This window comes from Mytilus californianus, unplaced genomic scaffold, assembly GCF_021869535.1.
Source record: "Mytilus californianus isolate M0D057914Y unplaced genomic scaffold, xbMytCali1.0.p SCAF_5, whole genome shotgun sequence".
Classification (NCBI taxonomy): domain Eukaryota; kingdom Metazoa; phylum Mollusca; class Bivalvia; order Mytilida; family Mytilidae; genus Mytilus; species Mytilus californianus.
This window is the reverse complement of record NW_026262701.1, coordinates 27,000,223-27,012,939: the sequence shown is the minus strand read 5'-3', so window position 1 is coordinate 27,012,939 and position 12,717 is coordinate 27,000,223. Positions and strand designations below refer to the sequence as shown.

At 31.9% G+C, this 12,717-nt stretch overlaps 1 protein-coding gene across 5 annotated transcripts in view; it reads right to left on the bottom strand.

Moving 5' to 3' along the window:
- The window catches only part of LOC127702715 (DNA-directed RNA polymerase II subunit RPB1-like), a 519,640-nt gene that overhangs the window by 498,618 nt on the left and 8,305 nt on the right, over window positions 1-12,717 (bottom strand). For all 5 annotated transcript variants that reach the window (XR_007982550.1, XM_052207011.1, XM_052207013.1 and 2 more), the window contains exons 4-7: window positions 12,330-12,432; window positions 9,213-9,329; window positions 3,834-3,904; window positions 701-765 (exon numbers count right to left, since the gene is read on the bottom strand). Coding sequence is in view for 4 of the 5 variants with exons in the window: in XM_052207011.1 (XP_052062971.1) it covers window positions 701-765; window positions 3,834-3,904; window positions 9,213-9,329; window positions 12,330-12,432 (356 nt within the window). In the remaining variant the exon portion in view is untranslated. The remainder of the gene's footprint in view (window positions 1-700; window positions 766-3,833; window positions 3,905-9,212; window positions 9,330-12,329; window positions 12,433-12,717) is intronic.

Sequence of the window (12,717 nt, the reverse complement as noted above, 5' to 3'; positions counted from 1 at the left end):
GTTTTTGAACAAATTTTAGCAAAGTTTGAGTTATTTTCTTTTGTCCATAATTATAGGTAAAACAGATAGACATATGCCATGCACTATTTCTGTAACTTACATGATCATTTTTTTAATAAAGTAGTTTTCTTTGTCAAGAACAGTTATAAACATACCTACAGATCATTTTGTAACTTGAATATTCGAGTATAAATTATTAAAAAATTGCTCGACTTGGGCATTGATAGGATCTAAATCATGTTACCTCACTGCACTATGTTAGGTAAGGTAGATTTGAGATGCAGATTATACTTGTAGTTTAAGGGATAAATATCAACTGACAATAATCAATTTGAACCATTATAAAATCTTTGTATTTATCATTTTGCATTTAAAAAAAATATTTTCTTTCATTGACAGCCTTCACTTTTGAATATACAGTGTTGTTGTAGTATATAGTTGTTAAAGACTTTGCTGATTTCATCTAACATAAAACTTTCATTGCTTTTCAATAGTTCATTTATTTATAATCATGAACATTCTAACAAAAGAAAGGTTTTCTCATTAGAGAACTATGATAATATATATATACATGTATTGTTATTCAAGAAATATAAATACTACTGAAATATTGTTTTTCAATGGATCAACTTATCCTGTTACCTTATAGTGACACCTACTGTTATCACATGGTTTTATATGAGTTACTCATTGTACTTACATTCCATGATATAAATTTACTGTATCCTTCACTATTCTTTTTGCTACAAAACAAGTGGTGAACTGCTGGAAAATATATAGAAAACAAGCCTGAAACAATTTTTATACCAACCAATTAAAATGTTTAAAACTATATTATCATTTTTTTTTAAACCAAAGCACTGAGCCTGGTTGAGATCCTTATCTGTAGCAGAAGAAACACATTTTTGCACTTGAGCACATTGAAGAATGTAAAGTCTGCTGAAAATTAAATGGTGGGTAAAAATTGCCCAACTTTCAGTCTATTAATTGCCCCAAAAACCTTGATCTTTGACCCAAAAATCAAAAGGTCTTTTTCACCGAAAGGTGCATTATCCATTTAAGATATAGAAAGAGGTAATTTATGGCTCAAAAAGTTATGACCCTGAAATAAAACTTTTCCCAAACTTTCATAGCATTTACAGGCTCTGTGACCTTGACATTTGACCTATTTACTAAAAAAAAACAATAGGGTCTCTTACCCATATGGCATTCTCCAGCTAATTTTCGTGGAGCTTGGACAAATGGTTCAAAAAAGAAAATCCCAAAACAAAATTTTTTGTCAAAATTTCATAACTAATAAAATGCTCCAGGGCGCAGCTTGATACGACCGCAGAGGTCGAACCCTGAACAGTTGGGGCAAGTATGGACACAACATTCAAGCTTGATACAGCTCTGAATTTGGATTGTGATTAAATATTTGACACAGCATAGGTTTCTGACACAGAATGAATGTGGTCTAAGAACTTAAAAATTTTAAATTGGACATTCACCTATTATGGTCCAATATCCAAAATCTAAATACATGGTTAGATTCAGCATATCAAAGAACCCCAAGAATTCAATTTTTGATGAAATCAAACAAAGTTTAATTTTGGACCCTTTTGACCTCAATGTGGACAAAGTTGATAACGGGGCCCAAAAATCTAAATACATGGTTAGATTCAGCATATCAAAGAACCCCATACATTCAATTTTTGTTGAAATCAAACAAAGTTTAATTTTGGACCCCGATTTGGACCAACTTGAAAACTGGGCCCATAATCAAAAATCTAAATACATGTTAAGTTTCAGCATATCAAAGAACACTAAAAATTCAATTTTTGTTAAAATCAAACTAAGTTTAATTTTGGACCCCGATGGACCTTAATGTAGACCAATTTGAAAATGGAACCAAAAATTAAGAATCTAAATACACGGTTAGATTCGGCATATCAAAGAACCCCAATAATTCAATTTTTGATGAAATCAAACAAAGTTAAATTTTGGACCCTTTGGACCTCAATGTGGACCAATTTAAAAACAGGGCCCAAAATCCAAAAACTTAATACACGGTTATATTCAGCATATTAAAGAACCCCAAGAATTCAAGAATAAAACCCCATTGAAATTGATCAAGAAATAAGCAATTTATAAGAAGTATCTTTTTTTGTACAATACTGAGCAATTGAATATTTCTTGTTATTGCGCAATACTGTACAATTGACAATTTCTTGCTATTGCGCAATATTGTGCTATTGGATATTTCTTGCTATTGCGCAATACTGTTCAATTGAAGATTTCTTGCTATTGCGCAATACTGTGCAATTGAAGATTTCTTGCTATTGTGCAATACTGTGCAATTGAAAATTTCTTGCTATTGCACAATACTTATTATATAAAAATTTACACATCCTGTTTGGTGTGTATCTCCTACCATATCATTATTATTTGTTTTTAAATATAAATCAGAAATAACCAACTTAAAATGGAAAATTTTAAAAGAAAAAAAAAAGGAAAAAAAGAAAAAAAAAGAAAGAAAAAAAAATCCCCCCCCCCAATTTTTTTAACCCCCTTATGATTCATCACCCCCAAACTGAATCCCAGCCTTCCCTTTGTGGTATGGTACCTTGCAGTACAATTTCAGAGAGATCCATACACTTGAACACAAGTTATTGTCTTGAAACTAGAAAAATGCTTATTTTTGGCCCCTTTTTGGCCCCCAATTCCTAAACGTTTCAGGCAATTATCCCCAAACTCAATTCCAGCTTTCCCTTTGTGATATGAAACCTTGTAGTACAATTTCAGAAATATCCAAACACTAACACACAAGTTATTGTCATGAAACTAGAAAAATGCTTGTTTTTTGCCCCTTTTTTGGCCCCTAATTCCTAAAATTTTGAGGCAATTACCCCCAAAATCAATTACAGCCTTCCCTTTGTGATATGGAACCTTGTGGTATAATGTCAGAGAGATCCATACACTTACACACAAGTTATTGTCTGAAAGTTACAAAAATGCTTATTTTTGGCCCCTTTTTGGCCCCTAATTCCTTAACTGTTGGTACCATAACCCCCAAAATCAATCCCAACCTTCCTTTCGTGGTATTGAACCTTATGGTAAAATTTCATGGAGATCCATTCACTTAAACTAAAGTTAGAGTGCGAAAACCAATGTGTCTTCGGACGACGCCGGACGACGCCAGACGACGACGTCATACCAATATACGACCAAAAAATTTTTAATTTTTGAGGTCGTATAAAAATTCATTAGGGTCTCCCATATGGCATTATCCAGCTAAGTCTGGCAATGGTTGAACAAATGGTTAAAAAAATAAACATCCAAAATTAAACTTTTTGCCCAAATTTCTGTATTATCAATTGTTGGTGATTTCATGATACATTACCAAATCAAATTTTGTAGAAGTTAATCATTTGGAAATCAAAATTTGTCAAAATTTCATTCTATCAATTGACGGTAACTTTGACATTTGACCTATTGATCCCAAAATCAATATCAGTCTCCCTCATCCCATGGGACATTATCAAACCAAAAAAGTTTGGTAATAGTTGGGTATAGTTTAAAAGATAACATTGGGAAACAAACATTTTGCTGAAATTTAAATCTACAAAAAGTTTCTGTGACCTTAACCTTTAACCTATTGACCCAAAATTCGATAGGGGCTTTCCGAATTCCATGGGGCATTATCTAACCAAGTCTGATAACAGTTAGACATATGATTCATAAGATAACATTAAAAGTATGATAAAAGGTCAACATAAAGAGTACCCATTTTGTTTGGGGTTCATTTTAAAGTTGAATACCCTAGATTCTGACTAATAACTTATTACACTTACTTTTTGTCAAGGGTTCATCACTATTGTGTTTAAGAATTTTGATTGATGCTTCTACTTTACACTTCCATTTCCTACAAGAGAAATTTGTGAAATTAAAAAAATACAATTAACTAGACTATTGTTCTTTATAAGCACACACATTTTGTCATTCAACTCAAAAGCTAACCAAAAACCTTTCTAGACACTTATTCATAAGGGATATAGGTATGATACTGTTGTAAAGGTCGTTAAAGATGACATTTTTGGGAATTAATATCGATTCACTCGGATCTTTGCATGGGAAATAAACACAATTATTCAAAAACTAGTTGTTGGCATGATACGGGTTATGTTCATGTATAATTTATAATGGCATGATACTAAACCCTTAATGGGAGGGAATGTGGATAATTTTTTTATGATGAAGACATAATCTTTCAATCAGTTTAATTGAGGTCTTGAGCTGACATGTCAGTAACTACTGGTACAAAAAGGTAGTCCTTTGTTAATAATTTATGTTGATCATTGTCATTTTGCTTATAAAAATAAGGAGATGAGGTATGATTGCCAATGACACAACTATCCACCAAAGTTCAAATAAAGTGGATGTAAGCAGTTAGAGGCAACCATACGGCCTTCAACAATGAGAAAATGAGTTTCTTCTGTAAACTATTCTTACATTGGACTCAGACTTCTTTGAATCTGAGTTTTACTGTGTGTATTGCTGTGTGTTTGTTTATTTCACCTTTTCTAGAGGTATAGGAGGGTTGATATCTCACAAAACATGTTTAACCCAGCCACATTTTTGTGCCTATCCCAAGTCTGGAACCTCTAGCCTTTTATAGTCTTGTGTGTTTTTTTTATTCAAGTTCGTTTGTATGTTTCAGAGTTTAGTGTGGAGTCCATTTTGCTGAACTAGTATACATTATTGTTTAGGGGCTGAAGCCTGCCTTGTGGTGAATGATTTTCTCACAGTGTTGAAGACCCACTGGTGGCCTTGGGCAGTTTTCTGCTCTTTGGTCGGGTTGTTGTCTCTTTGACACATTCCCTGTTTCCATTCTCTATTCTAATGTGTAATGTCATAATTTATACCTTTCAAGCAATGACCTTTAGTTGTGTTAAGACTACCTGATACATGGCAGTGAACAGCTGAATGTTTATCATGAAAAATGACTTATCCTTTATTTTTTCACTTTGCATTATCAACATCAATGACTTGACTGTGGTTCTTCTGTAGCAGTTGGGTCAACTTTCTGACTAACTGAATAGATTGATTTGATGAAACAATTTGCAATTTGGTCAGAATTTCGATTCTCAATAGGTGAAGAAAAACTCATACAATCTAGTCACTGAGTAGAAATGTGTCCTACATAATTTCTTTCACTTCAAGGAAACTTCATGATTTCCTAAAATAGTCTTACTCTGAGATCATGTTATCAATATTTGAATATGAGCCAAGATCTCATACAAAAAGATATTTTGCTACAAGATGTCTTAGGTTTTTTTTATTTGTTGATTTACAGATCCACTGACCCTTTTTTTCTGATTTTCAAAAGTGTACCAAGTTTCAAGTTGATTGGACTTCAACTTCATCAAAAACTATTTGAACAAAAACTATTTGACCAAAAACTTTAACCTGAAGCAGGACAGACAGACGAACAGACGGATGGACGGACGCACAGACCGAAAAATATAATGCCCCTCTACTATCGTAGGTGGGACATAAAAATATCTGCGTAGCAGTCTTACTAGCAGCTTTTTTCTGAAAAGTCAAATACATTATTTTAGAATGTTATAACATTAACAGAAATGATTACACATAGTGTTCAAGAAGCATAAACATATAAAAATAATCAGAAGCTTTTGTGTTATAAAAATAGGAAATCAAAACTGACCTTGAAATGTTGTTTGTGCAAATAATTTTGTGAAATGAAACCTATGTTAAAAGCCCATTATGATAAGTTCATTTTCTGTTTTTGTCATAATTCCCTAAGATTTTTTATCTCATAGATGAAATAGACCCTTCCAAACGTGAAACTTCAAGTTACCTTAAACAATTTGTAATTTTCTTGTTTCATAGGTTGAAGTAAGCTGAAATATATGTTTAATCTATACATATTTTTGTCTTGTAAGATATTTTATTTCTTTTTTTTTCCCCGACAGACTCACCTGACTTTTCCACATAAAAAATCTGTCAACCAACAAATAAATAAATGTGGATAGTGTCCACATGTGGACACAGATGATGCCCCCGCTTGCATATCATATAGTTATAAAGGGACATAACTGAAGAACGGTCATAGGGACGCTACCCAAATTTTAACTTGATCTGAGTTTTGTGGTAATAAGCATTGTGTGTAAGTCTCATAACATTTGGTTGAGGCTAACTTAAGTCAAGAACAGAAACTAAAAATTCAGCAATTTTTCTATTTGTAAACACGCAGAACTCTAGAACGGTTATGTATAAGTTTTATAACATTTGGTTGAGGCAAACTAAAGTTAGAGAATGGAAACGAAAAAATTCAGCAATTTCTATGTTTATAAAGGGACATAATTCAAGAATGGTAAAAGTGTCGCCACCAAATTTCATACTTAATCTGTATTATGTATTAATAAGCATTGTGTATAAGTTTTATAACATTTGGTTGAGGCAAACTAAAGTTAGAAAAACGGAAACAAAAAATTTGTACTTGATCTTAGTTTTGTGGTAATGAATATTGTGTATAGGTTTCATAATATTTGGTTGGGGCAAACTTAAGTTACAGAATGGAAACTAAAAATTTAGCAATCTCTCAATTTATAAAGGGGCATAACTCAATAATGGTTAAAGTGACACTACCCAAATTCAACTTGATCTGTGTTTTATCAGTGGAAGTCAAAATTAAACATTGCACTGTAAAAAGCATTGATTGTAGTTGATTCAACTATAATCATGGACAAAGGAAGATAACTCCAATTTTAAAAATAACTTGATATTTAGAAGAAAATAAAAATTTAGCAATTTTTCCATTTATAAAGGGGCATAACTCTAGAACGGTTAAAGTGACGCCACCAAAATTCAAACTTGATTTATGTTTTGTGGTAATAAGCATTGTGTATAAGTTTCATAACATTTAGTTGAGGCAAACTTAAGAAATAGAATGGAAACGAAAAATTCAGCAATTTCTATGTTTATAAAGGGACATAACTCAAGAATGGTAAAAGTGTCGCCACCAAATTTCGTACTTAATCTGTATTATGTATCAATAAGCATTGTGTATAAGTTTCATAACATTTGGTTGAGGCAAACTCAAGTTAGAAAAACGGAAACAAAAAATTTGTACTTGATCTTAGTTTTGTGGTAATGAATATTGTGTATAGGTTTCATAATATTTGGTTGGGGCAAACTTAAGTTACAGAATGGAAACTAAAAATTTAGCAATCTCTCAATTTATAAAGGGGCATAACTCAATTATGGTTAAAGTGACACTACCCAAATTCAACTTGATCTGTGTTTTATCAGTGGAAGTCAAAATTAAACATTGCACTGTAAAAAGCATTGATTGTAGTTGATTCAACTATAATCATGGACAAAAGGAAGATAACTCCAATTTTAAAAATTACTTGATATTTAGAAGAAAATAAAATTTAGCAATTTTTCCATTTATAAAGGGGCATAACTCTAGAAAGGTTAAAGTGACGCCATCAAAATTCAAATTTGATCTGTGTTTTGTGGTAATAAGCATTGTGTATAAGTTTCATAATATTTGGTTGAGGCAAACTTAAGTAAGAGAACGGAAACTAAACATTTTGCAATTTTTTCATTTATAAAGGGGCATAACTCTAGAACGGTTAAAGTGACGCCACCAAAATTCAAATTTGATCTGTGTTATGTGGTAATAAGCATTGTGTATCAGTTTCATAACATTTGGTTGAGGCAAACTTAAGTAAGAGAACGGAAACTAAAAATTTTGCAATTTTTTCCATTTATAAAGGGGCATAACTCTAGAACGGTTAAAGTGACGCCACCAAAATACAAACTTGATCTGTGTTTTGTGGTAATAAGCATTGTGTATAAGTTTCATAACATTTGGTTGAGGCAAACTCAAGTTAGAGAACGGAAACCAATTTTGGGACGTACGTATGTACATACGTACAGACGGACAAGGGTAAAACTTAATGCCCCCACCACTACAGCGGGGGCATAAAAAAAACCTGGCCTTATTAAAATATGTAAACCTCTAATTCACACTGTAACTCTTTAGGGCCACATTAGTAAAAGTTATAGAATTCTCAAATTGGACAAGTACAGATCCCTACAGCGAATTTATATGATAGGGAGTTAATATTCACTCCCCTATGACTTACAAGATTGGTCAACCAGATCAACCAGTACATGATACAAATGATAGTTTTACTCATAATGATCAGCTGCTAAATATCACTTTCACTCATAAATCAGAAATACATAGCATGAGGACTACTGTAAATTCAGAAGTTATGTGCATTTATAATTGTGATTGTTGGACAAATGGGAATTGTTGGACAAATGGGAGTTTTATAATTGTGATTGTAGGACAAATGGGAGTTTGATAATTGTGATTGTTGGACAAATGGGAGTTTTATAATTGTGGTTGTTGGACAAATGGGAGTTTTATAATTGTGATTGTTGGACAAATGGGAGTTTTATAATTGTGGTTGTTGGACAAATGGGAGATTTATAATTGCGATTTCAGGAAATGCTGCATGCAAATAATGCTATTAAAATTAAAATTCGAGTTTTTATAATGGCTACCCCTATCTCCTCGCAATATTTGCAATAATAAAAACATCACAAAAATTTGTGAATTTACACTATATATTGACCTCTAGATGTGTTGTTCTACTTGGGTGTTGTAGTTTTGCAGTCTCATTGACATGTACGTCTCCTGTTATTCTTAGAAAAATCAATAAAAATCTCTTCTATCAAGCAAATATATATCTAAATTAATTATCTCCTGCAGAATAGCATTAAAGTTAAAACCAACCAAAAAAGGATTGATGGCCATAAACATACCATGGGTAATGTTGTGATTAGTACAAACAAACATATTGACATAAATAGAAAATAAAGTGATGTGGCATGATTGCCTATGAGACAACTAACTTCAAGAGACCAAATGATGTTGACTTTAGGTTGCCCTACAGCCTTCAACAATGAGCAAAACCCATATGGCATAGCAAGCTATAAATGGCCCTAACATACCAAAATGTGAAACAGTTCAAATGAGAAAACCAATGGCCTGAATTATGTATCAAACAAAAAACGAAAAACAAATAGGATATACCTTTACTAACAACCACTGAATTTAACTGGCTCCTATCCTGGTAATTTCAATTACAATAAACAAACAATACTTGAATTAAATAAAATATCTATACCTTGAAATTTCATCTCCCTCACACTGAAGAAATATTCCTAAATAGTTCTGAAGACATAAGCTCAGAGATTTTGTCCTTTTTTTTTTGTTTTTCCATTGAGGTTTAGCAACAAGTCTCCTGAAAATAACAGTTTTCTTTAATAAATTCAGATTTTCAGTACAAGTTACTCTTTCAATTTCCATATAATGGAATATCTCCCTCATTCATAGGTCTGGTTTGGCTATACTTGTGGTTTTTCCTGGATAATTCAGGTATTCAAGGTTTTAGTTTTTGTTTTTTCATTTTGGCCTGGATCATCATCATGAATAGTTGAATTGTACATCCTGTGCAGTAAAATCAGTACCATTAAAGTAACTATACATATTATCAAATTGCAAAAGATAAATTTCAAAAATTTCCAGAATATGAAATAAGCAGATTGACTCTAATTGGGAAGTACAGGAGTATGCACAAGGATGACAGAATTTTTTCATGCTTTGCCAAAATGGTGTTTATATTGATTTGATAAAAAATATAATATTATACATTTATTTCCCGTGCCGGAGGGAGATATGAAGATTTGTTCACCCTAGAATATTCATATTTCACGAGGGCTCTGCCCGAGGGAAATATGATTTTTCGAGGGTGAACAAATCTTCATATCTCCCGAGGCAAAGGGAAATGAATGTTTTATTCCACTGCCTATGCTTTGTTTACTATCAATACATTATAAATATTATTTTGCATACATTTTTTTTCTTATCCGCTTGTTTTTGTAAGTCAAACTAAACACGACATACCCATTGATAAACAGTAAGGATCAAAATTTAATTATAAGTTTTTTTTGTTTTATAGTCTGAAATAAATTTGAACATGTTCATGAGTTTAGCTATCGCTATTTTAAGAAGAATAAGAAGTTCAAAACGTTATGTACATTAACCGCGCGTAACGTCGCACGAAGTAATCCCGACATTTCAGAGGGGAATATGATCCTCAGAATGGAATATGAAGATTTGTTCAATGACACGTGGGATAGTCTCAACCAATCAAATATTGATTAACCTATCAATATGTTTAAACAGTGGAATAATATATAAATGATAGGTCACCATATTTTTCTCAAAAGTTAACACATTTTGTAAGGATTATACAGGAAAAAAGTATTACTATTTGAACAGAGAGAAAACTAATGACAGAATTTTGAAATCAAATATGAGAAAAAAAAGAAATTTTGGGTCACCATATGTTATTTATACTTTAACACAATATAATAAATTGTTTACTGTATATTCCTTTATTACTTTTAATTGTTAAAGTCATCTCCTCTTATACAGCTAAGTTAAATGTTTTTGAATCAACCAAAATATATTCTGCATTTGTAAAATGAATCATAATAACAAGATAAAATCACAATAATTGTGTTCATTTCAATGAAAAGTGTTACAAATAAATTGCCTTCCTGACATGCCTGAGGGGCGATAGGAGGGGGTGTTAACCCAAATTCCTGAAAAAATAAAAGTATTCTTTCCCAGATCCCGAAAAATTAACTATCAATTCCCGAGTCACATTAGTTGTAAATCCTGAATCCCCGTGGAATAAAGGCCCAATCCAGAATTACCGCAAAAATAAAGGACCCACCCTGACGCCCCAAAAAGGTCCTTCTGCCCCTCATTCCTACCTCAAAATTTGCTCAACTGATTAAAAATCTACCTTTTACATTGGAAGATTACAGAAAAACTCAATATTTCCTTAAGAATCATGTGTTCAATAGCCATTGTTGCCCCTCCCCCCCAAAAAACCAACAAAACATAGGAACCATAGGAACCACCCTAACCTGTTACTAAACAGTTAATGTAATGGCAATACTATTACATATTGGTAGTTCAAAATTACTACGAGAAGGTCTGTTCACTATAATTTCAAGTACAAAAAATGAATTTTTAAAAATAAAAGATGAAAATATAAACTGAGAACAGTCAGGATTCTACTTCGTCAAAATTATCTCCCCATTACGCCAGCTATTATTTACAATAATAGCAAATGGAAGCCATTGGGATGACGCGCTTCCAATTTAGCTCTTGAAAATCGATATATTTTTCCACATAGCACCATGACGATCCTTATATGCCAGTTGTATTTCAAAAGACAAATGTATCTACGAGCTAATGAACATCATTTAATGTACTGTTCTGCATTTAGTCATTTTAAAACTATTGTCTGATCAGTTGTCAGGGGGAATTTTCAAAAGTTCAAAAACATTTTAAAAAATTCTAATTAAATATTTCGTGGAAGGGCAGACTAAACATGCTAAATATTTTCAGAGGTTGAAGACAAATAACCCTAGATAACACACACAAAAAATGAAGTTTTTTTTGAAGATATGCATTTTTAAAATCCAGCTGTAAAGTCTGTCTTCAAGTACTTTTAATAAAAAATTGTTATTCGAACACACCTACTCTGTTGTTATGACCCATTAAAAAGGTATTTCACTTGACCCATATATTTCATTTTTTTGGTACTGTGAATTTTAAATGTTATTAAATCAACCTGTAGCCTAAATATATAAAAATAATAGAATCTGAAGTGAGATGATGTATCAAATATTTTTGCTTTATACATTTTCAAGACAGAAAAGTCAACTCAAACACGCCTGAACACAAGAAGGTGTACTCGACTTTCTCTTTTCGGTGAAATTATTGCCCATTTTTAGGATTTTTCCCAAAAAAACTATCGGTGGGACAGAGATGCAACTTAATGCTTTGAAAAGATCAATCTATTATCTTTATGTGGAATGTTTTTCGGCGGAATTTAGGCTTATGCACAAAAAAGATCCACATGTATTTGCACCTACCACAATCGATTGTTTTATGAAAATGTGTCTATAATTCAAAAGTTTACAAACATCTCGAGGCTCCATACTATAATTTATACAAAAACACGTTTATATGATGCATAAAATCTTAAATTATGCACCTTCATTGAACTTTTAAAGACCATAGAAACAGATATAAACAATTCAAATATACCTATTTGGCTTTTTTTACCTTCTCTAACAAATAGTTCCATTTCTTTTGTTTAATTTCAACTGGATATCCACCTGGAGAACTTACATTGGAGATTGGTAAATTGTGTACTAACCATGAAAGATTCCCTTTCATACAAGGTGGGCTTAACTGTTTTCTTTTAAATTTTGCTATATCTTCAATTGTATATTTAAATATAACTTCATCTGTATGTTTATCTAAAATACATTGCATTAATTGAGAAATAAAATGGTTGATTGTTATTTAAGTTACAAATGATTTTGTTAACCAAACTTCGAATACTTGATTCATAAAGTAAAAACAAAGTCTTAGATGCATGATTTCTTTTATTAGATGTTAGTGGCTTTGAACTAGCTGTCAGTAACTGCGAGTACTCTCAGATCTGTACTTTTTGTTATTGGGATGTATAAGTACCCTGCCACGTCCACTTTGTTTTTTGTTAGAAGTATTTCTTCTTTGTATCCATCTGATGAGTTAAGCCC